This window comes from Cherax quadricarinatus, unplaced genomic scaffold (genome assembly GCF_038502225.1).
Source record: "Cherax quadricarinatus isolate ZL_2023a unplaced genomic scaffold, ASM3850222v1 Contig2881, whole genome shotgun sequence".
In the NCBI taxonomy this organism is placed as follows: domain Eukaryota; kingdom Metazoa; phylum Arthropoda; class Malacostraca; order Decapoda; family Parastacidae; genus Cherax; species Cherax quadricarinatus.
Window position 1 is genome coordinate 2,707 of NW_027197907.1, and position 27,701 is coordinate 30,407.

Sequence of the window (27,701 nt, forward strand, 5' to 3'; positions counted from 1 at the left end):
AAATAAAGTTGGCTTGACGGATCTTACCAAAGATTTTGTAAATGGACGAACTACAGCATATAGCAGGCGATAGGCCCACCAGTGCCGGGTAAGGTATGTTGACACAGCATTTCCTGGGTGCACTGCATAGCAGTTGATGCCTTGGTCACCTGAAATGTATTTTGATTTTCATAGCTAATTTTGAAAAAACTACTTGCACCAACTTCATATTATTACATTTGTGGAGGATTGCTAAACACACAGCAGTCATAGAGTGCCTGGGGGAATGAAAAGCATTCAGACTTAGTTCAAAGAACAGGATGACTGATTTAATTCCTTTTATTGAGAGCCCCTCATCAGCAACTTCATAAAATAATGAATTTTGCAGCTGGTGTGAGGCTCTCCATCCAAGGAATCAGACCTACTTCCCATTCCCTGGATCAAAACTGAATGCTTATGGGTTTTGCATTCCCTCACGAATGTAATATAATTTTAGCATTTCTATTTAAATTTCCCTTAAGTGCCCTTTCTAGTTGACTGCTCTCTCAAATGACTAAACTTGACTTCTTGGCTTTTTTTTTTTTAAGAAAATATAAATTAGAACATAACCAAATACCTAGAGTATATATACAGTAGGGCCCCACTTATATGGCAAGTTAAGTTCCAGGCTACCACTGCAAAGCAGACATCGCCGGAAAACACAACGCCATTTTTTTCCCACTTAAAAATGCATATACTAAATGCCAGATAACAAATTTACACTAATATATATTAAGTTAGCAACAGAACTAGGCTTTAAAAAGCAATAAAAAGTAAAATACACACACAGTACACTCATTATTTACCTCAAAATATTTGTAGTCTTAATATAGAGCAAAAGATGAGTAGTATTTATTGTAAGAAGTCAGGTGTGGGTAGGTATGGTAGCCCTCCTGGTCACCCCACCCACACATGATATACTACGATGCTAAAGCACCCTAGTGTTATAAAATGCATATACAGTACATTCATTACTAACCTACAAGATTGATGGACTGAACACATCGACTCCAGGCTGAGGGACTGATTACCTCATACTCCTCCTCTCCTTACGCCTTCCTCTTTGTATTGGACTGATGAAGCCACTGTGTGGCGAAACATTTCCTGAATAAAGATTCCCATATGCTGCATAAGTGTCTCAATCTTCAACCTTAAAATATTTGTAGTCATAATGATCTTAATGCAGGGTGAGAGGTGAAAAGTATTTATTTGTAGTAAGTCATGTGGGAGGTATGGTAGCCCGCCTGGCCACCCCACCTACTACATTTAAAGTGCCCTAGAGCGATAAAATGCATATACAGCACACTCATTACTTACCCTAAAACATTTGTAGTCTTAATGTAGGGTGATAGGTGAGTAAGCAAGATGATAATGAATAAACGAGAGAGAGAATGAGTAAGATGACAGACTGCAGAGTACTTATGAAACAAATGCATCTGGTTATGGTTGATACACATTCATACAAACACCTTACATTGTGTACAAGTCGTCTCCACAGTGGTATAGTAGAATAAAAAAAAAAGACCAATACAGGAAGGCCCCACTTATACGGCGGGTTAGGTTCCAGGCTACCGCCGTAAAGCGGAAACCGCCGTAAAGTGGAACACCCTTTTTTTCCACTTACAAATGCATACAAACACTAGATAACAAGTTTACACTAACATATATTATGTTAGCAATAGAACCAGGCATCAAAAAACAATAAAAAAGTACAATACACACATAGTGCACTCATTACTTACCTTAAAATATTTATAGTCTTAATCTAGGGTGAGACAAGTAGTATTTATTGTAAGAAATCAAGTGTGGTATGTATTGTAATAGCCAGGCTACCTCACCAGGCCACCCCACCCACACATACTATTCTATGATATTTAAGCATCCCAGAGCGATAAAATGTATATACAGTTCACTCATTACTTACCTTAAAATATTTGTAGTCTTAATGTAGGGTCAGGAGTAAGTAAATGAGATAAAACGAATAAATGAGAGAGAGAAAGAATGAGTACATGAGAGGTAACAGGCGCAGAGTTATGTAAACAAACCAGGCTCCCACATCTTATATTTATGTTTATTTATTCTATTGTGGGGTGTATTTATCATCTTTTTATGTTATGTATCGTGTTTATTATATAATTTTGAAAAAAATATCATGGATGGATTAATGAAAATGTGTATATTACTGTAATATACGACATTTAATGAGACTCGGTGACTATTGTTATTATGGCGTCACTTGTGGAAGTCGTCTGCTCACATCTCACATTTATGTTTATTTATTCTACTGTGGGGTGTATTTATCTTATTTATATGTTATGCATCGTGTTTATTATATAATTTTGAAAAAAATATCATGGATGGATTAATGAAAATGTGTATATTACCGTAATATACGACATTTAATGAGACTCGGTGAGTATTGTTATTATGGCGTCACTTGTGGAAGTCGTCTGCTCACATCTCACATTTATGTTTATTTATTCTACTGTGGGGTGTATTTATCTTATTTATATGTTATGCATCGTGTTTATTATATAATTTTGAAAGTCCTTGTGGCTTAGCACTTCTTTTTGATTATAATAATAATAATAATAATTTTGAAAAAAATATCATGGATGGATTAATGAAAATGTGTATATTAACGTAATATACGACATTTAATGAGACTCGGTGAGTATTGTTATTATGGCGTCACTTGTGGAAGTCGTCTGCTCACATCTCACATTTATGTTTATTTATTCTACTGTGGGGTGTATTTATCTTATTTATATGTTATGCATCGTGTTTATTATATAATTTTGAAAAAAATATCATGGATGGATTAATGAAAATGTGTATATTAACGTAATATACGACATTTAAATGACTCGATGTATGTAAGTTTATTTAGGTACAGGTATACATAAGTATAATTATCAGAGTATATATAAAATATGAAATAACTTTTAAAAACATTTGAAATTTTGGAGTTTCCAGACAAAATGGAGAGACTTAGTGCTTACTGAGCTCATGGAGAATGTAAACAAACAGGGTGGGGCACGGTGACCGTATTAGAAAGTCAGGTGGGGGGAGCCGTATAGTGAGTTTTGGTCATAATTTGAAATGTCCGTATTAGCGGAACGCCGTAAAGTGAAACGCCGTAAAGCGGGGCCTTCCTGTACTTCCATTCTCATGTAGCATCATTTTTAGAAGGAATGATGCTCTGACAAGCTGCTATTATTACAAGTTATTACATATCATTATTATTATAATCATAATAAAACAAAGCACTAAACCCACAAGAATTGTGAATAGCTATAGATAGAGTGGAGGCATACAAAAGGAGTATTTTTCTACAGTAAGTAACTGGTGTTTGACTAGAGAAAATGTAATTCTTCTGACACTCCTACAAACTGCTTGGTAAACATATCTTATATTGATGTCAATTTTTATACTGTGGGTGTATGTATCATGTTTATACATTATGCAGCGTGTTTATTATATAATTTTGAAAAACATACAGATGGATTAATGGAAATGTCTATATTAACATAATATACGACATTTAATGCACCCAAGAGATTATGTGGCATCATGAGTAAAGAGACTCTTAGTGATTTTAACGTGTATCTGCACACCAACACTGTGTAAGTATATTTCGGTACAGGTACATATGTCACCCCACGACACTAATAAGTATAATTCTTCTTTCAACAAACCGGCCATATCCCACCAAGGCAGGGTGGCCCAAAAAGAAAAACAAAAGTTTTTCTTTTTAACCATTTGACTGTTTCGGTCGTATATATACGTCTTACGAGCCACCGTGTTTGATGTATATATACTCATAAATTCTAGTGGCTTCAAATCAAGCAGGAGAAAGCTGGTAGGCCCACATGTGAGAGAATGGGTCTGTATGCACCACATAAAAAAAATTCTGCAGCACGCAGTGCATAATGAGAAAAAAAAAACTCCGGCCGTTTTTTTAATTAAAATGCCAAATTTGTGGTCTATTTTCATATAGTATTTATGGTTGTATTCTCGTTTTCTTGGTCTCAGTTGATAGAATGGAAAACATATTATAGAAATAGAGGTGATTTTGAGTGCTTTTACTATAAAAAGAACCTGGAAATGGAGCTCAAAGGAGGGTTTAAAATGTTTGATTTTTGCCGATGTTCAAAAGTAAACAAATGATGTCATTGTCCAATAAATGTCCAACTAGCCATTTTAATATGCAGTCATGAATGGGTTGACATTATTTGTACAATTATTACAGTATTGCAGTAGTCTGCATAACAAATCTTCTATTTTTTGTTTGAATAAAAATTCAAAATAGAAAGCAAGGGTAATATCAGAGGGGCCTGGAGACATGACTGATGAACAAAGAAAATGTTATTTTAAAGCCAGGAATGTTTGCATTGTTAATTCTGGACCTTATTTTGAAATTGTCATATTTTTTAATTTTCATGAAATTGGCCAAATTGTAAATTTCTGAACACGTTATTGGGTAGTTGAAATCGGTAAATGGGCAGTTTCTTGAACTCAATCGATAGAGAAAGTGGAGTTCTAAAGAAATAGCTATGAGTTTGGTCAACTAGAACAATGGAATTAGCCAAAAATAGGCCTCAAAGTGGGCGAAATCACCGATTTGTATATATCGCCGAGGTCGCTAAATTCGCGAGAACGTAATTCTGTCAGTTTTCCATTAAATTTCGTTCTTTTGGTGTCATTACAGTTGGGAAAAGATTCTTTATCATTTCATAAGAAAAAATTATTTATTTTTTTTTTTAATTTTGCCACACCAGGAGACACCTCAGGATTGGGGGTTGCGACAGTCAAGGGGTTAAATTTAGTAATTTATACAGGAGAAGGGGTTACTAGCCCCTTGCTCCTGGCATTTTAGTCACCTCTTACAATACGCATGGCTTACCGAGGAAGAATTCTAAGTACGTACGTATAATTATCAGAGTACTGTATATATAAAGTATGCAATAACCTTAAAACACTTGAAATTTTGGAAAATTTCCAGACTTAATAGAGAGATGTGCTCACAGAGAATGTAAACAAATTGGGTGGGGCGTGCTGTATTAGAAAGACCGCTAGCCGTATAGTAAGTTTTCGTCATAATTTGAAATCACCATATTAGTGGAACGCCATAAGGCAAAACACCGTAAAGCGGGGCCCTACTGTATATATTTAAGTACAGTAATGGAAGATAAATTAATACATAAAATCTAAAATAACTTACCAAATCTCCTCTGCATTTCTAATGCAGTGAGAACATTACACAGTTTTGTGTTACAATATGCAATGATGGAAGTATATGATGATTTGTGTGAAGGTGACAGCAGGTCTTCTGAAATATTTTCAGTATTCAAGGTAGCAAATCTGTAAAAATACAATTCTTTGGAAAAAAAAAACCACTTATGGAAGATAAAAGGAACTTTTCTAGTCCCAACTTACATATGTATTCATCAATTTTCTTATTTGCCTGGCTATTATGACTTAAGGCAGTTCTGTGCATATTAATAATCCTCTATTATTTATCATAAATACCCTCTACCACCTTGTTTCTTTTATTACATATTTACACAGTTTTCAGTAATTTTCATTTTCACTGCAGTGATTCAAGGATGGTTAAGATTTTTTTCACAGTCTGGTGGGAAGAGGTACAAGAAATAATGTGGAAGATCTATCATTTTGAAAACACAATACAATAAAAGGTAGCCAAGGGTAGGATAATAAATTATGTTATAAGAAATTTCAAAGCAAAAGATGTCATACCAATAATAAGAACATAAGAAAGAAGGAACACTGCAACAGGCCTACTGACCCATGCGAAGCAGGTCCATGCCACCCCCTGGCCTAGAACAATGACCACCTAGTCAGATCTCATCATAGTGCTGCAGTAATCATCCTCTCCAAGCTATGTATGTTATGGTGCACCTCAAACAGCAATACTTGCACTGTACTACTCTCTAATCTATCCTTACCTCACCTACACTTAAGGTATTTGTGCCTGGGGGATTTGCTACATCAAATCACTTAAAACCATTGATAACTCAACAAAAATCAGCTGTGTGGATGATCACCCTTTCCAGTGCCAGACAACACACTCCCCCATTCTTCAAAATCTTAACTTACTTAATATACAAAATATGCACTCATACTATTGTGACCACCACCACATGCACAGGACAATCATTCCAACGTAAACCCTCCTCTGAAACTCTTCCTTGATAACTACAACAGAAAACACAGGCATAACACAAAACACAAAAACTTCTGTAACATCCCCTGCATCTGACTCAGCCTGTGTAAATGATACTTTGCTCACACCCCAATAACAAATGCATTACAAGCTACTTGTCTCCAATCACTGATCTAATATGTTCACACAAGTTTGCTGGATGCTCAAGCCACTAATACATTATCTACTGTTATACACACGCCTCTTTTTTTCGATATTGTTTCTTTATTCTAATGCTTACCACATTTTCATTCAATCAATACCCATCATCATCCACTGTTCTCTTCCAGTCTACACATGTTTTAATAAAAACTATACTTGTAAATTTCCTTATTTCCACCCTCTGTAACATACAAGCATTTCCTAAATCTTATTTCTTTTAACTCAAGCCCTATTATTACATACTTATCTCACCATTTTTTTTGTGGCTTCCTTTACTTCATTTTCAGCGACTTGTTCTCTCAAATTCACATTCTGATTTTATTTTAATAAGATGTAGTCAATGTATAGTGGTCAGAAATGAGACTAATAATTCAAACCAACCTGTGAGATTCACTGGAGACAAAGATGACTCTTGCAGGCGTGGACTGCACAAGTAAAGGCTGCAGCAACAGGGCCAAGTAGAACTGAGACAAATGGTTGACCTGGAATGTAGTTTCCAGTCCATCTTCTGTTAAAGTGTGAGGCAGTCCAAACACTCCTGCATTTAATAATAATACGTCACACCGGCTGAAAAGACAATTACAAGCTGTGGCTGTGTATGAACTATATATCTATATATATATATAGGTAGTAGGTTGGTAGACAGCAACCACCCAGGGAAGTACTACCGTCCTGCCAGATGACTGTGAAACAAAAACCTGTAACTGTTTTGCATGATGGTAGGATTGCTGGTTTCTTTTTCTGTCTCATAAACACGCTAAGATAACAGGGATATCTTGCTACTCCTACTTACACTTTGGTCACACTTCACAGACACGCACATGCATATATATATATACATACATCTAGGTTTTTCTCCTTTTTCTAAATAGCTCTTGTTCTTTTTTATTTCTTCTATTGTCCATGGGGAAGTGGAAAAGAATCTTTCCTCCGTAAGCCATGCGTGTCGTATGAGGCGACTAAAATGCCGGGAGCAATGGGCTAGTAACCCCTTCTCCTGTATACAATTACTAAAAAAGAGAAGAAGAAAAACTTTATAAAACTGGGTTGCTTAAATGTGCGTGGATGTAGTGCGGATGACAAGAAACAGATGATTGCTGATGTTATGAATGAAAAGAAGTTGGATGTCCTGGCCCTAAGCGAAACAAAGCTGAAGGGGGTAGGAGAGTTTCAGTGGGGGGAAATAAATGGGATTAAATCTGGAGTATCTGAGAGAGTTAGAGCAAAGGAAGGGGTAGCAGTAATGTTAAATGATCAGTTATGGAAGGAGAAAAGAGAATATGAATGTGTAAATTCAAGAATTATGTGGATTAAAGTAAAGGTTGGATGCGAGAAGTGGGTCATAATAAGCGTGTATGCACCTGGAGAAGAGAGGAATGCAGAGGAGAGAGAGAGATTTTGGGAGATGTTAAGTGAATGTATAGGAGCCTTTGAACCAAGTGAGAGAGTAATTGTGGTAGGGGACTTGAATGCTAAAGTAGGAGAAACTTTTAGAGAGGGTGTGGTAGGTAAGTTTGGGGTGCCAGGTGTAAATGATAATGGGAGCCCTTTGATTGAACTTTGTATAGAAAGGGGTTTAGTTATAGGTAATACATATTTTAAGAAAAAGAGGATAAATAAGTATACACGATATGATGTAGGGCGAAATGACAGTAGTTTGTTGGATTATGTATTGGTAGATAAAAGACTGTTGAGTAGACTTCAGGATGTACATGTTTATAGAGGGGCCACAGATATATCAGATCACTTTCTAGTTGTAGCTACACTGAGAGTAAAAGGTAGATGGGATACAAGGAGAATAGAAGCATCAGGGAAGAGAGAGGTGAAGGTTTATAAACTAAAAGAGGAGGCAGTTAGGGTAAGATATAAACAGCTATTGGAGGATAGATGGGCTAATGAGAGCATAGGCAATGGGGTCGAAGAGGTATGGGGTAGGTTTAAAAATGTAGTGTTAGAGTGTTCAGCAGAAGTTTGTGGTTACAGGAAAGTGGGTGCAGGAGGGAAGAGGAGCGATTGGTGGAATGATGATGTAAAGAGAGTAGTAAGGGAGAAAAAGTTAGCATATGAGAAGTTTTTACAAAGTAGAAGTGATGCAAGGAGGGAAGAGTATATGGAGAAAAAGAGAGAAGTTAAGAGAGTGGTGAAGCAATGTAAAAAGAGAGCAAATGAGAGAGTGGGTGAGATGTTATCAACAAATTTTGTTGAAAATAAGAAAAAGTTTTGGAGTGAGATTAACAAGTTAAGAAAGCCTAGAGAACAAATGGATTTGTCAGTTAAAAATAGGAGAGGAGAGTTATTAAATGGAGAGTTAGAGGTATTGGGAAGATGGAAGGAATATTTTGAGGAATTGTTAAATGTTGATGAAGATAGGGAAGCTGTGATTTCGTGTATAGGGCAAGGAGGAATAACATCTTGTAGGAGTGAGGAAGAGCCAGTTGTGAGTGTGGGGGAAGTTCGTGAGGCAGTAGGTAAAATGAAAGGGGGTAAGGCAGCCGGGATTGATGGGATAAAGATAGAAATGTTAAAAGCAGGTGGGGATATAGTTTTGGAGTGGTTGGTGCAATTATTTAATAAATGTATGGAAGAGGGTAAGGTACCTAGGGATTGGCAGAGAGCATGCATAGTTCCTTTGTATAAAGGCAAAGGGGATAAAAGAGAGTGCAAAAATTATAGGGGGATAAGTCTGTTGAGTGTACCTGGTAAAGTGTATGGTAGAGTTATAATTGAAAGAATTAAGAGTAAGACGGAGAATAGGATAGCAGATGAACAAGGAGGCTTTAGGAAAGGTAGGGGGTGTGTGGACCAGGTGTTTACAGTGAAACATATAAGTGAACAGTATTTAGATAAGGCTAAAGAGGTCTTTGTGGCATTTATGGATTTGGAAAAGGCGTATGACAGGGTGGATAGGGGGGCAATGTGGCAGATGTTGCAAGTGTATGGTGTAGGAGGTAGGTTCCTGAAAGCAGTGAAGAGTTTTTACGAGGATAGTGAGGCTCAAGTTAGAGTATGTAGGAAAGAGGGAAATTTTTTCCCAGTAAAAGTAGGCCTTAGACAAGGATGTGTGATGTCACCGTGGTTGTTTAATATATTTATAGATGGGGTTGTAAGAGAAGTAAATGCGAGGGTCTTGGCAAGAGGCGTGGAGTTAAAAGATAAAGAATCACACACAAAGTGGGAGTTGTCACAGCTGCTCTTTGCTGATGACACTGTGCTCTTGGGAGATTCTGAAGAGAAGTTGCAGAGATTGGTGGATGAATTTGGTAGGGTGTGCAAAAGAAGAAAATTAAAGGTGAATACAGGAAAGAGTAAGGTTATGAGGATAACAAAAAGATTAGGTGATGAAAGATTGAATATCAGATTGGAGGGAGAGAGTATGGAGGAGGTGAACGTATTCAGATATTTGGGAGTGGACGTGTCAGCGGATGGGTCTATGAAAGATGAGGTGAATCATAGAATTGATGAGGGAAAAAGAGTGAGTGGTGCACTTAGGAGTCTGTGGAGACAAAGAACTTTGTCCTTGGAGGCAAAGAGGGGAATGTATGAGAGTATAGTTTTACCAACGCTCTTATATGGGTGTGAAGCGTGGGTGATGAATGTTGCAGCGAGGAGAAGGCTGGAGGCAGTGGAGATGTCATGTCTGAGGGCAATGTGTGGTGTGAATATAATGCAGAGAATTCGTAGTTTGGAAGTTAGGAGGAGGTGCGGGATTACCAAAACTGTTGTCCAGAGGGCTGAGGAAGGGTTGTTGAGGTGGTTCGGACATGTAGAGAGAATGGAGCGAAACAGAATGACTTCAAGAGTGTATCAGTCTGTAGTGGAAGGAAGGCGGGGTAGGGGTCGGCCTAGGAAGGGTTGGAGGGAGGGGGTAAAGGAGGTTTTGTGTGCGAGGGGCTTGGACTTCCAGCAGGCATGCGTGAGCGTGTTTGATAGGAGTGAATGGAGACAAATGGTTTTTAATACTTGACGTGCTGTTGGAGTGTGAGCAAAGTAACATTTATGAAGGGATTCAGGGAAACCGGCAGGCCGGACTTGAGTCCTGGAGATGGGAAGTACAGTGCCTGCACTCTGAAGGAGGGGTGTTAATGTTGCAGTTTAAAAACTGTAGTGTAAAGCACCCTTCTGGCAAGACAGTGATGGAGTGAATGATGGTGAAAGTTTTTCTTTTTCGGGCCACCCTGCCTTGGTGGGAATCGGCCGGTGTGATAATAAATATATAATATATATATATATATATATATATATATATATATATATATATATATATATATATATATATATATATATATATATATATATATATATATATATATATATATATATATATATATATATATATATATATATATATATTTTTTTTTTTTTTTTTTTTTTTTCAACAAGTCGGCCGTCTCCCACCGAGGCAGGGTGACCCAAAAAAGAAAGAAAATCCCCAAAAAGAAAATACTTTCATCATCATTCAACACTTTCACCACACTCGCACATTATCACTGTTTTTGCAGAGGTGCTCAGAATACAACAGTCTAGAAGCATACACATATAAAGATACACAACATATCCCTCCAAACTGCCAATATCCCAAACCCCTCCTTTAAAGTGCAGGCATTGTACTTCCCATTTCCAGGACTCAAGTCCGACTATATGAAAATAACCGGTTTCCCTGAATCCCTTCACTAAATATTACCCTGCTCACACTCCAACAGATCGTCAGGTCCCAAGTACCATTCGTCTCCATTCACTCCTATCTAACACGCTCACGCACGCTTGCTGGAAGTCCAAGCCCCTTGCCCACAAAACCTCCTTTACCCCCTCTCTCCAACCCTTTCGAGGACGACCCCTACCCCGCCTTCCTTCCCCTATAGATTTATATGCTTTCCATGTCATTCTACTTTGATCCATTCTCTCTAAATGACCAAACCACCTCAACAACCCCTCTTCTGCCCTCTGACTAATACTTTTATTAACTCCACACCTTCTCCTAATTTCCACACTCCGAATTTTCTGCATAATATTTACACCACACATTGCCCTTAAACAGGACATCTCCACTGCCTCCAACCGTCTCCTCGCTGCTGCATTTACCACCCAAGCTTCACACCCATATAAGAGTGTTGGTACTACTATACTTTCATACATTCCCTTCTTTGCCTCCATAGATAACGTTTTTTGACTCCACATATACCTCAACGCACCACTCACCTTTTTTCCCTCATCAATTCTATGATTAACCTCATCCTTCATAAATCCATCCGCCGACACGTCAACTCCCAAGTATCTGAAAACATTCACTTCTTCCATACTCCTCCTCCCCAATTTGATATCCAATTTTTCTTTATCTAAATCATTTGACACCCTCATCACCTTACTCTTTTCTATGTTCACTTTCAACTTTCTACCTTTACACACATTCCCAAACTCATCCACTAACCTTTGCAATTTTTCTTTAGAATCTCCCATAAGCACAGTATCATCAGCAAAAAGTAACTGTGTCAATTCCCATTTTGAATTTGATTCCCCATAATTTAATCCCACCCCTCTCCCAAACACCCTAGCATTTACTTCCTTTACAACCCCATCTATAAATATATTAAACAACCATGGTGACATTACACATCCCTGTCTAAGACCTACTTTTACCGGGAAGTAGTCTCCCTCTCTTCTACACACCCTAACCTGAGCCTCACTATCCTCATAAAAACTCTTTACAGCATTTAATAACTTACCACCTATTCCATATACTTGCAACATCTGCCACATTGCTCCTCTATCCACTCTATCATATGCCTTTTCTAAATCCATAAATGCAATAAAAACTTCCCTACCTTTATCTAAATACTGTTCACATATATGCTTCAATGTAAACACTTGATCTACACATCCCCTACCCACTCTGAAACCTCCTTGCTCATCCGCAATCCTACATTCTGTCTTACCTCTAATTCTTTCAATTATAACCCTACCGTACACTTTTCCTGGTATACTCAGTAAGCTTATTCCTCTATAATTTTTACAGTCTCTTTTGTCCCCTTTCCCTTTATATAAAGGGACTATACATGCTCTCTGCCAATCCCTAGGTACCTTCCCCTCTTTCATACATTTATTAAACAAAAGTACCAACCACTCCAACACTATATCCCCCCCTGCTTTTAACATTTCTGTCATGATCCCATCAGTTCCAGCTGCTTTACCCCCTTTCATTTTACGTAATGCCTCACGTACCTCCCCCACACTTACATTCTGCTCTTCTTCACTCCTAAAAGATGGTATACCTCCCTGACCAGTGCATGAAATTACTGCCTCTGTTTCTTCCTTAACATTTAAAAGTTCCTCAAAATATTCTCGCCATCTACCCAATACCTCCATCTCCCCATCTACTAACTCCCCTACTCTGTTTTTAACTGACAAATCCATATATTTTCCCTAGGCTTTCTTAACTTGTTTAACTCACTCCAAAATTTTTTCTTATTTTCATTAAAATTTCTTGACAGTGCCTCTCCCACTCTATCATCTGCTCTCCTTTTGCACTCTCTCACCACTCTCTTTACCTTTCTTTTACTCTCCATATACTCTGCTCTTCTTATAACACTTCTGCTTTGTAAAAACCTCTCATAAGCTACCTTTTTCTCTTTTATCACACCCTTTACTTCATCATTCCACCAATCACTCCTCTTTCCTCCTGCCCCCACCCTCCTATAACCACAAACTTCTGCCCCACATTCTAATACTGCATTTTTAAAACTATTCCAACCCTCTTCAACCCCCCCACTACTCATCTTTGCACTAGCCCACCTTTCTGCCAATAGTCGCTTATATCTCACCCGAACTTCCTCCTCCCTTAGTTTATACACTTTCACCTCCCTCTTACTTGTTGTTGCCACCTTCCTCTTTTCCCATCTACCTCTTACTCTAACTGTAGCTACAACTAAATAATGATCCGATATATCAGTTGCCCCTCTATAAACATGTACATCCTGGAGCCTACCCATCAACCTTTTATCCACCAATACATAATCTAATAAACTACTTTCATTACGTGCTACATCATACCTTGTATATTTATTTATCCTCTTTTTCATAAAATATGTATTACTTATTACCAAATTTCTTTCTACACATAGCTCAATTAAAGGCTCCCCATTTACATTTACCCCTGGCACCCCAAATTTACCTACTACTCCCTCCATAACATTTTTACCCACTTTAGCATTGAAATCCCCAACCACCATTACTCTCACACTTGATTCAAAACTCCCCACGCATTCACTCAACATTTCCCAAAATCTCTCTCTCTCCTCTACACTTCTCTCTTCTCCAGGTGCATACACGCTTATTATAACCCACTTTTCACATCCAATCTTTATTTTACTCCACATAATCCTTGAATTAATACATTTATAGTCCCTCTTTTCCTGCCATAGCTTATCCTTCAACATTATTGCTACTCCTTCTTTAGCTCTAACTCTATTTGAAACCCCTGACCTAATCCCATTTATTCCTCTCCACTGAAACTCTCCCACCCCCTTCAGCTTTGTTTCACTTAAAGCCAGGACATCCAGCTTCTTCTCATTCATAACATCCACAATCATCTCTTTCTTATCATCTGCACAACATCCACGCACATTCAGACTTCCCACTTTGACAATTTTCTTCTTCTTATTCTTTTTAGTAATCTTTACAGGAAAAGGGGTTACTAGCCCATTGTTCCCGGCATTTTAGTTGACTTTTACAACACGCATGGCTTACGGAGGAAAGATTCTTATTCCACTTCCCCATGGATATAAAAGGAAAATTAATAAGACCAAGAACTATTAAGATAAAATCAAAGAAAACTCAGATGAGTGTGTATAAATAAATGTGTACATGTATGTGTAGTGTGACCTAAGTGTAAGTAGAAGTAGCAAGACATGCCTGTAATCTTGCATATTTATGAGACAGACAAAAGACATCAGCAATCCTACCATCATGTAAAACAATCACAGGCTTTCGTTTTACACTCACTTGGCAGGACGGTAGTACCTCCCTGGGTGGTTGCTGGCTACCAACCTACTACCTGTAATATATATACATTTTTTTTTTTTTTTTTTCAACAAGTCGGCCATCTCCCACCGAGGCAGGGTGACCCAAAAAAGAAAGAAAATCCCCAAAAAGAAAATACTTTCATCATCATTCAACACTTTCACCACACTCGCACATTATCACTGTTTTTGCAGAGGTGCTCAGAATACAACAGTCTAGAAGCATACACATATAAAGATACACAACATATCCCTCCAAACTGCCAATATCCCAAACCCCTCCTTTAAAGTGCAGGCATTGTACTTCCCATTTCCAGGACTCAAGTCCGACTATATGAAAATAACCGGTTTCCCTGAATCCCTTCACTAAATATTACCCTGCTCACACTCCAACAGATCGTCAGGTCCCAAGTACCATTCGTCTCCATTCACTCCTATCTAACACGCTCACGCACGCTTGCTGGAAGTCCAAGCCCCTTACCCACAAAACCTCCTTTACCCCCTCTCTCCAACCCTTTCGAGGACGACCCCTACCCCGCCTTCCTTCCCCTATAGATTTATATGCTTTCCATGTCATTCTACTTTGATCCATTCTCTCTAAATGACCAAACCACCTCAACAACCCCTCTTCTGCCCTCTGACTAATACTTTTATTAACTCCACACCTTCTCCTAATTTCCACACTCCGAATTTTCTGCATAATATTTACACCACACATTGCCCTTAAACAGGACATCTCCACTGCCTCCAACCGTCTCCTCGCTGCTGCATTTACCACCCAAGCTTCACACCCATATAAGAGTGTTGGTACTACTATACTTTCATACATTCCCTTCTTTGCCTCCATAGATAACGTTTTTTGACTCCACATATACCTCAACGCACCACTCACCTTTTTTCCCTCATCAATTCTATGATTAACCTCATCCTTCATAAATCCATCCGCCGACACGTCAACTCCCAAGTATCTGAAAACATTCACTTCTTCCATACTCCTCCTCCCCAATTTGATATCCAATTTTTCTTTATCTAAATCATTTGACACCCTCATCACCTTACTCTTTTCTATGTTCACTTTCAACTTTCTACCTTTACACACATTCCCAAACTCATCCACTAACCTTTGCAATTTTTCTTTAGAATCTCCCATAAGCACAGTATCATCAGCAAAAAGTAACTGTGTCAATTCCCATTTTGAATTTGATTCCCCATAATTTAATCCCACCCCTCTCCCAAACACCCTAGCATTTACTTCCTTTACAACCCCATCTATAAATATATTAAACAACCATGGTGACATTACACATCCCTGTCTAAGACCTACTTTTACCGGGAAGTAGTCTCCCTCTCTTCTACACACCCTAACCTGAGCCTCACTATCCTCATAAAAACTCTTTACAGCATTTAATAACTTACCACCTATTCCATATACTTGCAACATCTGCCACATTGCTCCTCTATCCACTCTATCATATGCCTTTTCTAAATCCATAAATGCAATAAAAACTTCCCTATCTTTATCTAAATACTGTTCACATATATGCTTCAATGTAAACACCTGATCTACACATCCCCTACCCACTCTAAAACCTCCTTGCTCATCCGCAATCCTACATTCTGTCTTACCTCTAATTCTTTCAATTATAACCCTACCGTACACTTTTCCTGGTATACTCAGTAAGCTTATTCCTCTATAATTTTTACAGTCTCTTTTGTCCCCTTTCCCTTTATATAAAGGGACTATACATGCTCTCTGCCAATCCCTAGGTACCTTCCCCTCTTTCATACATTTATTAAACAAAAGTACCAACCACTCCAACACTATATCCCCCCCTGCTTTTAACATTTCTGTCATGATCCCATCAGTTCCAGCTGCTTTACCCCCTTTCATTTTACGTAATGCCTCACGTACCTCCCCCACACTTACATTCTGCTCTTCTTCACTCCTAAAAGATGGTATACCTCCCTGACCAGTGCATGAAATTACTGCCTCTGTTTCTTCCTTAACATTTAAAAGTTCCTCAAAATATTCTCGCCATCTACCCAATACCTCCATCTCCCCATCTACTAACTCCCCTACTCTGTTTTTAACTGACAAATCCATATTTTCCCTAGGCTTTCTTAACTTGTTTAACTCACTCCAAAATTTTTTCTTATTTTCATTAAAATTTCTTGACAGTGCCTCTCCCACTCTATCATCTGCTCTCCTTTTGCACTCTCTCACCACTCTCTTTACCTTTCTTTTACTCTCCATATACTCTGCTCTTCTTATAACACTTCTGCTTTGTAAAAACCTCTCATAAGCTACCTTTTTCTCTTTTATCACACCCTTTACTTCATCATTCCACCAATCACTCCTCTTTCCTCCTGCCCCCACCCTCCTATAACCACAAACTTCTGCCCCACATTCTAATACTGCATTTTTAAAACTATTCCAACCCTCTTCAACCCCCCCACTACTCATCTTTGCACTAGCCCACCTTTCTGCCAATAGTCGCTTATATCTCACCCGAACTTCCTCCTCCCTTAGTTTATACACTTTCACCTCCCTCTTACTTGTTGTTGCCACCTTCCTCTTTTCCCATCTACCTCTTACTCTAACTGTAGCTACAACTAAATAATGATCCGATATATCAGTTGCCCCTCTATAAACATGTACATCCTGGAGCCTACCCATCAACCTTTTATCCACCAATACATAATCTAATAAACTACTTTCATTACGTGCTACATCATACCTTGTATATTTATTTATCCTCTTTTTCATAAAATATGTATTACTTATTACCAAATTTCTTTCTACACATAGCTCAATTAAAGGCTCCCCATTTACATTTACCCCTGGCACCCCAAATTTACCTACTACTCCCTCCATAACATTTTTACCCACTTTAGCATTGAAATCCCCAACCACCATTACTCTCACACTTGATTCAAAACTCCCCACGCATTCACTCAACATTTCCCAAAATCTCTCTCTCTCCTCTACACTTCTCTCTTCTCCAGGTGCATACACGCTTATTATAACCCACTTTTCACATCCAATCTTTATTTTACTCCACATAATCCTTGAATTAATACATTTATAGTCCCTCTTTTCCTGCCATAGCTTATCCTTCAACATTATTGCTACTCCTTCTTTAGCTCTAACTCTATTTGAAACCCCTGACCTAATCCCATTTATTCCTCTCCACTGAAACTCTCCCACCCCCTTCAGCTTTGTTTCACTTAAAGCCAGGACATCCAGCTTCTTCTCATTCATAACATCCACAATCATCTCTTTCTTATCATCTGCACAACATCCACGCACATTCAGACTTCCCACTTTGACAATTTTCTTCTTCTTATTCTTTTTAGTAATCTTTACAGGAAAAGGGGTTACTAGCCCATTGTTCCCGGCATTTTAGTTGACTTTTACAACACGCATGGCTTACGGAGGAAAGATTCTTATTCCACTTCCCCATGGATATAAAAGGAAAATTAATAAGACCAAGAACTATTAAGATAAAATCAAAGAAAACTCAGATGAGTGTGTATAAATAAATGTGTACATGTATGTGTAGTGTGACCTAAGTGTAAGTAGAAGTAGCAAGACATGCCTGTAATCTTGCATATTTATGAGACAGACAAAAGACATCAGCAATCCTACCATCATGTAAAACAATCACAGGCTTTCGTTTTACACTCACTTGGCAGGACGGTAGTACCTCCCTGGGTGGTTGCTGTCTACCAACCTACTATTTATTTATTTATTTAATAATTTGAACATACATACAGAGGTACAAAAAAATACAGGTAAGAGCAGCATGCCAAAGCCACTTGTATGCATAGCATTACGGGCTGGCTTAAAATTAACTTAAGATTAACTAAGCAATGATGTAATCAGTGATAAAACATTATTGTAAACAGATAACAATAAAGCACAAATGAGTATTACAAAGACAGGTCATATGGTTGCATGCATTGCTGTACATTCAGTAGAATGGAGTATTCTGTTAGGTAGTGTATTTAAAAAATAACAAAGTTAGATTGGGTCTTAGGTTTAACATTTATGTGATATAATTGTGAGAAACATTTAAGATATACAATTTATAAGGTTCAGTTATTCAGTATTTATTTGGTTTTGGGTGAGTAAGTGATCTTTGAGAAGAGACTTGAATTTATAAACAGGTAGTGTTTCTTTTATATTTACAGGTAATGAATTCCAGATTTTAGGGCCTTTTATGTGCATTGAGTTTTTGCATAGCGTGAGATGGACACGAGGAACATCAAAGAGTGATCTGTGCCTTGTGTTATGGTCATGTGTTCTGTTGAGGTTGGCAAGGAGATGTTTGAGGGGAGGGTTAATATCAGAGTTAAGTGTTCTATGTATGTAATAGGTGCAGTAATAAGTATGGATGTTTTGTATGGTGAGTAGGTTTAGTGTTTTGAATATTGGTGGAGTGTGCTGCCTGTAGTGGGAATTTGTTATCATTCTGACTGCAGCCTTTTGTTGGGTAATTAGTGGTCTGAGATGGTTAATTGTTGTTGAGCCCCATGCACAAATTCCATAGGTGAGATAGGGGTAAATAAGAGAGTGATATAGGGCCAGGAGGGCTGACTGTGGAACATAGTACCGTATCTTCGATAGTATGCCTACGGTCTTGGAAATTTTCTTAGAAATTTGTTGTATATGTGTATGAAATTTGAGTCTATTATCAAGGTGGATTCCTAAGAATTTTCCCTCTGTTAGCTTTGTGATAGGTGATCCGTTTATCATTATGTTAAGAGGGACATCTGTAGCTCTGTTACCAAACTGAATGAAGTAGGTTTTGTCAATGTTTAGTGTAAGTTTGTTAGTCCTCATCCAGGTAGATATTTTCTGTAATTCGGTATTTACAGTATTGGCTAGCATGACTGGGCTCGGGTGAGAGAAGACGTATGTAGTGTCATCTGCAAATAGTGTGGGTTTGAGTAATTGCGAAGCATTTGGTAGGTCATTTATGTATAGGAGAAAGAGAAGAGGGCCAAGGACACTTCCCTGTGGGACACCAACTGTAATTGGTTGTGCGGAAGAGTTTGCCCCATTTGTGTACACATATTGGCTTCTGTTGCTGAGGTATGACTTGAGGTAGTTGAGGGAGTGCCCTCTTATACCATAGTGTGACAATTTTATGTGGAGCAAGTCATGGTCAACTGTATCAAAAGCTTTACGTAAGTCAATGAAGATCCCCAGTGGGACTTCTTTTTTCTCTATTGCAGTGTATATATGTTCTAGCATGTGTATAATAGCATCATTAGTATTTTTATTAGGCCTGAATCCAAATTGGCAGGGGTTGAGTATGTTTTGGGAGATGAGGTAGGAGTAGATTCGTTTATGAATTAATTTTTCGAAGATTTTTGAGAGAGGGTGTAAGTTGGATATTGGCCTATAGTTATTCAACTCTGTTTGGTCTCCTCCTTTATGGATCGGGGTGACCCTTGCTATTTTGAGAACTGTAGGGAAGGTGGAGGATTCAATGGATTTGTTAAAGAGTGTTGCAATGATTGGTGATAGCACTTGTGACACTTTTTTGTATATAAAGGGTGGTAAGGTATTTAAATCTCCTGCCTTGTTTTTTAGTGTGTTGATAATAAGGGAGACTTCGTATGGGTTAGTCGGAGCTAGGAACAGTGTGTTCGGGTAGTTGCCAGTGAGGTAGTCATTTGGTGGGGTATCTGAGCTTGGGATTTTATTGGCAAGGTTTTGTCCTATAGTGGAGAAGAAATCATTGAGTCTGTTTGCTGTTTCTGTTGGTGGGAGTTGGGGTTCATCTGATTTTGCTAATTTTATTTCGCTATTTCGTGATATCTTTTTTGTTCCTAGAATTTCTGATAGGGTTTTCCAGGTCTTTTTTATATCACCTCGTAAGTTGGATAATCTGTTCTCATAATACAATTTTTTTGCCCTTCTTATCAGGCTGGTTAGGATTGACGAGTAACGTTTTGTTTGGTCTCTGGTTATGTGACCCATTCTGTACTGTTTTTCATATCGGTGTTTTGTATTTATGGATTTGAGAATGCTGGGTGTTAGCCAGGGACTGTTCAGTCTCTTAGCTGTCATCTGTTTAGTTTTTTTAGGGCAGTGCTTGTTATAGAGGTATTGGGTCTTTTTTAGAAAATTATTAATACATTCGTCAATATCTGTATAGATTTCTAGCTCAGTGTGCCAGTCAATGTTTGTTACTGCTGTTGTGAAGTTATTAATGGCTGCCTCATTGTGAAGTCTGAAGGTGGTAGGTTTTGTTACTGTTGGTAGCAACATGCAGTTACTCATTGTGTTTGTGAATTCAGTAACGTGTGGGTCCTGGTCTTGCAGGAGATTTATATTGAAGTCACCTGAGAGTAGGAGAAACTTTAAGAGAAACTTTTGTTTTTCTTTTTGGGCCACCCTGCCTTAGTGGGATACGGCTGGTGTGTTGAAAGAAGAAAGATGTGGGGGCTTCCTTAAAAATGTGGGATTAATCAGAAATATATACTGCATTTTTTTCAAGAATTACATACAATACCTAGGTAGTAGGTTGGTAGACAGCAACCGCCCAGCGAGGTACTATCGCCCTGTCAAGTGAGTGTAAAACGAAAGCCTGTAGGATTGCTGGTGTCTTTTTTCTGTCTCTTGAACATGCAAGATTTCAGGTACATCTTGTTACTTCTACTTACACTTAGGTCACACTACACATACATGTACAAGCATATATATACACATCCCTCTGGGTTTTCTTCTATTTTCTTACTAGTTCTTGTTCTTGTTTATTTCCTCTTACCTCCATGGGGAAGTGGAACAGAATTCTTCCTCCGTAAGTCATGCGTGTTGTAGGAGGCGACTAAAATGCCAGGAGCAAGGGTCTAGTAACCCCTTCTCCTGTATATATTACTAAATTTAAAAGGAGAAGCTTTTGTTTTTCCTTTTGGGCCACCCCGCCTCGGTGGGATACGGCCGGTGTGTTGAAAGAAAGATTACATACAATAATTGGAGACTGGTAAAATGGAGTTTGCTGAGTATATTAATTTTGGTGAGTAACAGATTTCTGCAGAATTCATCAGTCATTCAACGAACCTTGTATGTACTTTATATACAATTTTAAGTGCCAGGAGCTGTGAACCAATCCTTGCAAATACAACTAGGTGAGTATATAAAGCCTTACCAATTCCACAGTTAGCTCCAGTGACAATGGCAATGCGGCCGGTCAAGTCCCGGCCATGTAAGATTTGTATACCCGTAGTGCTGCTGTCAAAGCGCTGCCGCAGGTCAGTTAAAGATTTTGATTCCTCCACAGCAAAAGCAAGTCTTGGGTCTGTGTACGTAGTCTTGTGGTTTAAGTGATCGACAAAGAAGACTTTCCCTTCCTCGGTTATTTGTCGTTCCCATCCAAAAGGCAGTTCTAAGGGCAAGAAAATTATTATGTATTATTACTGTGTATAATACTGAACTATTGACATATGACAGCTCTCCAGAATTCCGGCTTCTCAACTGCAGACTTACAAAGAATTTACTATATTCTGTAACTACTCAATAAAGTATGTGTACTCATCTACAGTGATTTTCTTTAAAATGCTCCTCCCCTCCCCCTCTAAAATCATGACTGCAAAAAGTCCATTTCTCTAAATATAGAAATTACTGTACTATCTTAACAGTCACAAATTAATGTGTTAGCAATACTTCCCAGAAATTATCATCATAAGGTGCACATGCCTCTTGAAATTCACTTATAAATTAATTTGGCTGTTTATGAAGTTAACTTACTTTACTTGGATTAGAAAACTGCAAGCTTAAGCCCAGCACCCATTAAATATCAACTAATGAAAATGCTATATATCACACCCAAAAATATTTTACCTCCAGTAACTCTCTTCTTTTTGTTGGTCCTCGGGTGATGCCACTGGGTAGTCTTAGTGGCGTGGCTGAAAATAAAAATTAATCTCTTAGAAGGTATGAGTGTCAGCACTGAAGAGAGGTGGATGTCAGCTTCTTGATGGTAAGTAAATGAGAAGAGTGTCAGCATACAAGGGTGAGAGAGGTGCCAACATTGAGAAATGTGTGGATGAGAGGTAGTAGCAGTCCTGGGCATAAGCAGTATAGGGTACCAACTAGTGGCAACAAGGGACACACTATGTTCATTTTTTCTCTCAAATAGGCTCCAGTGCTTCAGTTTGAGGATAAAATATATCAAGTGTTTCTTCAGTGCGCTTAACTGCAGCAAAGGTTATGCACTGGGAGAGGATGGAAAGAGGGTGTTGTTGATGACAGAAGAGGGGAGGGAGTATTTCTTCATGATCTTCTCTAAGGCACAAAAAAATTTCAGGACTGCTACTTGTGTGAGGGGTGTCAGCACTGACGAACACGTGGGTGAGGGGTGTCAGTACTGAAGAACATGTGGGTGAGGGGTGTCAGCACTGAAGAATATGTGGGTGAGGGGTGTCACCACTGAAGAGTATGTGGGTGAAGGGTATCAGCACTGAAAAGTATGTGGATGAGGGGTGTCAGCACTGAAGAGTATGTGGGTGAGGGGTGTCAGCACTGAAGAGTAAGTGGGAGAGGGGTGTAAGCACTGAAGAGTATGTGGGTGAGGGGTGTCAGTACTGAAGAACATGTGGGTGAGGGGTGTCAGCACTGAAGAGTATGTGGGTGAGGGGTGTCAGCACTGAAGAGTAAGTGGGTGAAGGGTATCAGCACTGAAGAGTAAGTGGGTGAAGGGTATCAGCACTGAAGAGTATGTGGGTGAGGGGTGTCAGCACTGAAGAGTATGTGGATGAGGGGTGTCAGCACTGAAGAGTATGTGGGTGAGGGGTATCAGCACTGAAGAATAAGTGGGAGAGGAGTGTCAGCACTGAAGAGTATATGTGGGTGAGGGGTGTCCCCACTGAAGAGTATATGGGTGAGGGGTGTTAGCAGTGAAGAGTATGTAGGTGAGAGGTGTCAGCATAATGGGTGTCAGTATGACAGAATGTATGGGTGAGGGTTGCCACCATGATGGAATGTGGGTGAGAAGGGTGCCAATATGATAGAATATGTGGGTGGCAAAAGTGTCAGTATACAAGTGTGTGGATGAGAAGGGTGCTACAACTTTAGAAAGCAGGTATGGACCTAACAGCAATGACCATAATTGCTAATACTAAACTCAAACCACGACACTGAAATAAACAGTTATAAAATCATTTAAAAAATAGCAAGCAATAAAATTGTAATACCCGATACCATAAGTAAGAAAGCTACAAAAGTATTATCACCATTCACAGTATTGCTTTTCAACAAATCACTTATATTTGACATCTATGTTAGCTCATCTGACATGAACAATACAAATCATTGTAAAATCTACTATCATTATCATATTAAAAAAAAATTATACATATACACCTAGAGTATACAACTAAGCACAAAATACTTTTGGCAATCTTTGCCAGTATGAATTTACACTTTAATGAGCACAAAAGATGCCATAATTTTAAATACAACTCCCATTCACCCTAAAGATTTGGTCACTTTCTCTCTCCTTGATATTTATAGCTTAATAAAATATTCAATTTCCATTACTACTATGCTTCATTACCTAATAATTAATGACAAATAAGTATTGAACATAAATCTTGTTACCACAAAAAAACTCACTGAGCATAGAAAACAAGACCATCTGTCGTGCACCGCTCCTCCCATCCTGGTGCCATTTCATCCTCACTATCTGTCTCGGGGATTTCCATTGTGAGTTATGGAAACCAAGTCAAATCCACCAACTGAAATTTTTTGTAGAATAAATATTTGTTATAAATTTATCTACAGCATTTATGAACACAGACATGTAATACAAGTGAAATAATAAAAACTTCAATGAAAGTGGAATAACACTTGGAAGAAAAAACACATTCAAACACATTTGTACAACATTATGATGTCAACGAGATAAAGTCAGTTGATCAAATGAAAATGCTGGCCCACAGATGGCTCCAACTTCATCCTGCTCGCTATTTGCATGTCTCATAACAATAAAAATGCTTTCAAATGAGCTGATGTAGGTAACAGCTCTTAGTTTGTCAATAAAGTTAGGAATCCTTAACCTGTAAATAGCTTGTCAATAAAGCTAGAGATCCTTAACCTAACCTTGTCAAACCCTGTGTAAAAAAAAAAAAAAAAAATCTAAAAAAATATTAGGTCAGAATGACCTTATATAACTAGCTTGTTGTGTCAGTATGATGTCAAGACCAAAAGCATCTAACCTTCTATGTTAGTGTAAACTATTAGATCATATGTTTCTAACTTGCTATGTTAGTATAAAGTCCCAGAAATCATCTAAAACAAAATGGATAGAGCAAGCACTGTACTTCCCACCTCCAGGACTCGACTTTGGCTAACCAAGTCATAAAAACCACTTGCCTTCACTCTGATCTAACATGTTCATACAAATCTGTTAGATGTTCATACCCTAGCACTCAAAACCTTCTTTACCCCCCCTCCCTCCATCATCATTATTATTATAATAATTATAACTTAATTCTAAACCCATGAGCCGCTCCCTCCAACCTTTCCTGAAATGACCTCTACACGTTTCCTTTCCCTTTGTTTTAGTTATTAAGGTACGTACTTCCATGAGATACTGAAACTAAGTGATTTGTGATTGCTTTCTCCAAGCTCTTCAATAACCTCAAGATTATTTATCAGAGATTTCTCAGGATTTCCACAGGATAAGTATGTCTGCAAGCATAAGCTATACAGTAAGTTTATTTAGGTTCAGGTACACATAAATACAATTATCATAGTGTAAATTGCCTAGAATAACCCAAAAGTGTCAGACAAAGTGACTTACATGACTTCATATTTAAACAGCTGATGAAAGTATAATACGTGTACTGACATTATTTCCATTACAAAGTAAAACTGAAATCATTGCATATTATTATTATTACATTCATAGGAGGGAGTCAGACCATGATACATGGTATCAAGGCACTTACCATTAAAGAAAATCCTTGTATAAAGAACTCATTATTACTGCAACTTGCTCAGTTAACAGAACTGCAGCCTCGTACCTGTACCCATTTTGACTGCCACCCACAGGATGTGAACTTTTTTTTATAGCTAGGGGAAACACTAAATTTGTAGAGATCATATAGTGTCTGAGGAATCTGAAGCATTCAGGTTTGATCCAAAAAAAGGGAGGATATGTCCAGTTCCTTGGAAGAAGAACCTCTCACTGGCATCAAGGCACCTAACTTTCCTTGATAGGACACAAGTACAGTACATGTATATAATAATTAACTGGGGCAATTAAAGCCCTAAACTCGAATTCTTTTATGTGGGGTATCTTGATGTAGGAAAAGGACTCTTGATCCAAGGAAATGGAGCTGTCCTTTCCCTTGGATCGAACTTGATCAACCCCTCCCTACATTTCTCAAGTGCTGTGACCCCTACAGACTTAATGCTTCCCTCATGAAAATAATATAAGGGAGGCCTGTGGCATGGTAGGCAAAGCTTTCGCTTTATGCTGAGTGTCTGTGGTTTGATCCCCGGCAGGGGTGGGAACATTGGGCCTGTTTCCTTACACCTGCTGTCCCATTCTCCTAGCAAGCAAGCAGGTACCTGGGAGTTAGTCAACTGGTGTGGGTGGCATCCTGGGGAACAAAACTGAGAACCCCAATGGAAATAATAAGAGACAGACAGACTCCCTCGATGACACACTGCCTTTCTTGGGTTATCCTGGGTGGCTAACCCTCCGGGGTTAAAAATCCAAATGAAATCTTATCTTACCGTAATACCGACAAATTGATACATCAATATTTAAGGACCCCAATGGAAATAAGTCCCTTTGTCTGACTTTCCTGGATTATCTTAGGTTTTCTACACATATGCTGCAATGTATGATAATCTATGTATGTAACTGTATTTGTATATACCTGAATAAACTTAAGTTTTGCCACCAGGGACTTCATAAATACCCGGTGGGTGAAACGCCTCTCAAGTACACATATGTTTTATTTAACCAGATGTTAAAACCCCTACGCACATAATGGGCCCCAAAATTTAAAATTCATTACCAGAAAGTACTAAAGTAATGCAGTCTGAAAATCAATTTAAGACACTTCTCAGAAGCCACTTACTCACCCTAGACTAAATACTCAATATTTAACTTTACCAAAAAATCTCCGAATTACCTAAATCTTAAAACTTCAAGACTAGACACCCAAGTTCATACAGTGACTAATAGTACACAGTAGTACAAATACCTACCCAAAACAGCACTGTCAGATAAGATAAGATTTAGTTCGGATTTTTAACTCCGGAGGGTTAGCCACCCAGGATAACCCAAGAAAGTCAGTGCGTCATCGAGGACTGTCTAACTTATTTCCATTGGGGTCCTTAATCTTGTCCCCCAGGATGCGACCCACACCAGTCGACTAACACCCAGGTACCTATTTGCTGCTAGGTGAACAGGACAATAGGTGTAAGGAAACGTGTCGGAATTTCCACCCGCCGGGAATCGAACCCGGGCCCTCCGTGTGTGAAGCGGGAGCTTTAGCCACCAGGCCACTGGGCCGCCCAACTGTAACATTCTCATACTGTAAACTACTTTCAGCAAATCACAATGTTATATTCCCATTATATAATTTAAATATTTACTATTGAAACTACTGTACAACTTAAACTATGATAAATTCTTTAGTATTAAGTAGTCAGTAAGCCATTAAGTCTGACCATAATGCCTAGGCATGATAGTGGCTCTTTGTACTGCAACTCATTATTATAAATACATAATCTCAATGTACTACTTGCAAAGAAATAAAATTGATTAATGATTAATACCTGCAGTTTGATCAGAATTTAATAATTGTTGTTGTAGTTGTTAGGGTTGTTCAGGGCTACCAAACCTGACACCTTGTTGACCCCAGGATCCCGGGAGTCAGAGAAAAATTGTATTGTCCAAATCGTGTGAAAACTTCGATCTTGGACAGTTTAATTGTATTATTATTATTAATTGTTATTATTATTATTATTATTAATTATTATTAATTATTATTATTATTATTATTATTATTATTATTATTATCATCATCATCAAAAAAAGAAGCGCTAAGCCACAAGGGCTATACAGCAGTTTAATTGTAATTTTCCTCATCGCTTGCACTAAATAGCCTGAGTCCTGAATGTAGCATGCTTGTGCATGAAGCTAAACACAGATATACATAAATTATTAAGAGAGGGGATTACAGGGATTAATGGATTCATTGAAATGTCATATTTATAATATCTTTATTTCTACAAGTACATGTACAAG

At 38.3% G+C, this 27,701-nt stretch overlaps 1 protein-coding gene across 1 annotated transcript; it reads right to left on the reverse strand.

The window, feature by feature from the left end:
• On the reverse strand, positions 1-27,305 carry LOC138851935 (WW domain-containing oxidoreductase-like; the record flags this gene model as incomplete). The annotated part of the gene is made up of 7 exons (XM_070081497.1): positions 27,230-27,305; positions 24,047-24,168; positions 22,274-22,338; positions 21,482-21,818; positions 6,788-6,973; positions 5,243-5,382; positions 1-149 (listed from the first exon to the last, which is right to left on the reverse strand). Coding segments are annotated over exons 2-7 (966 nt in total), but the record flags the coding sequence as incomplete, so codon positions are not given.
• Positions 27,306-27,701: the final 396 nt, after the last annotated feature.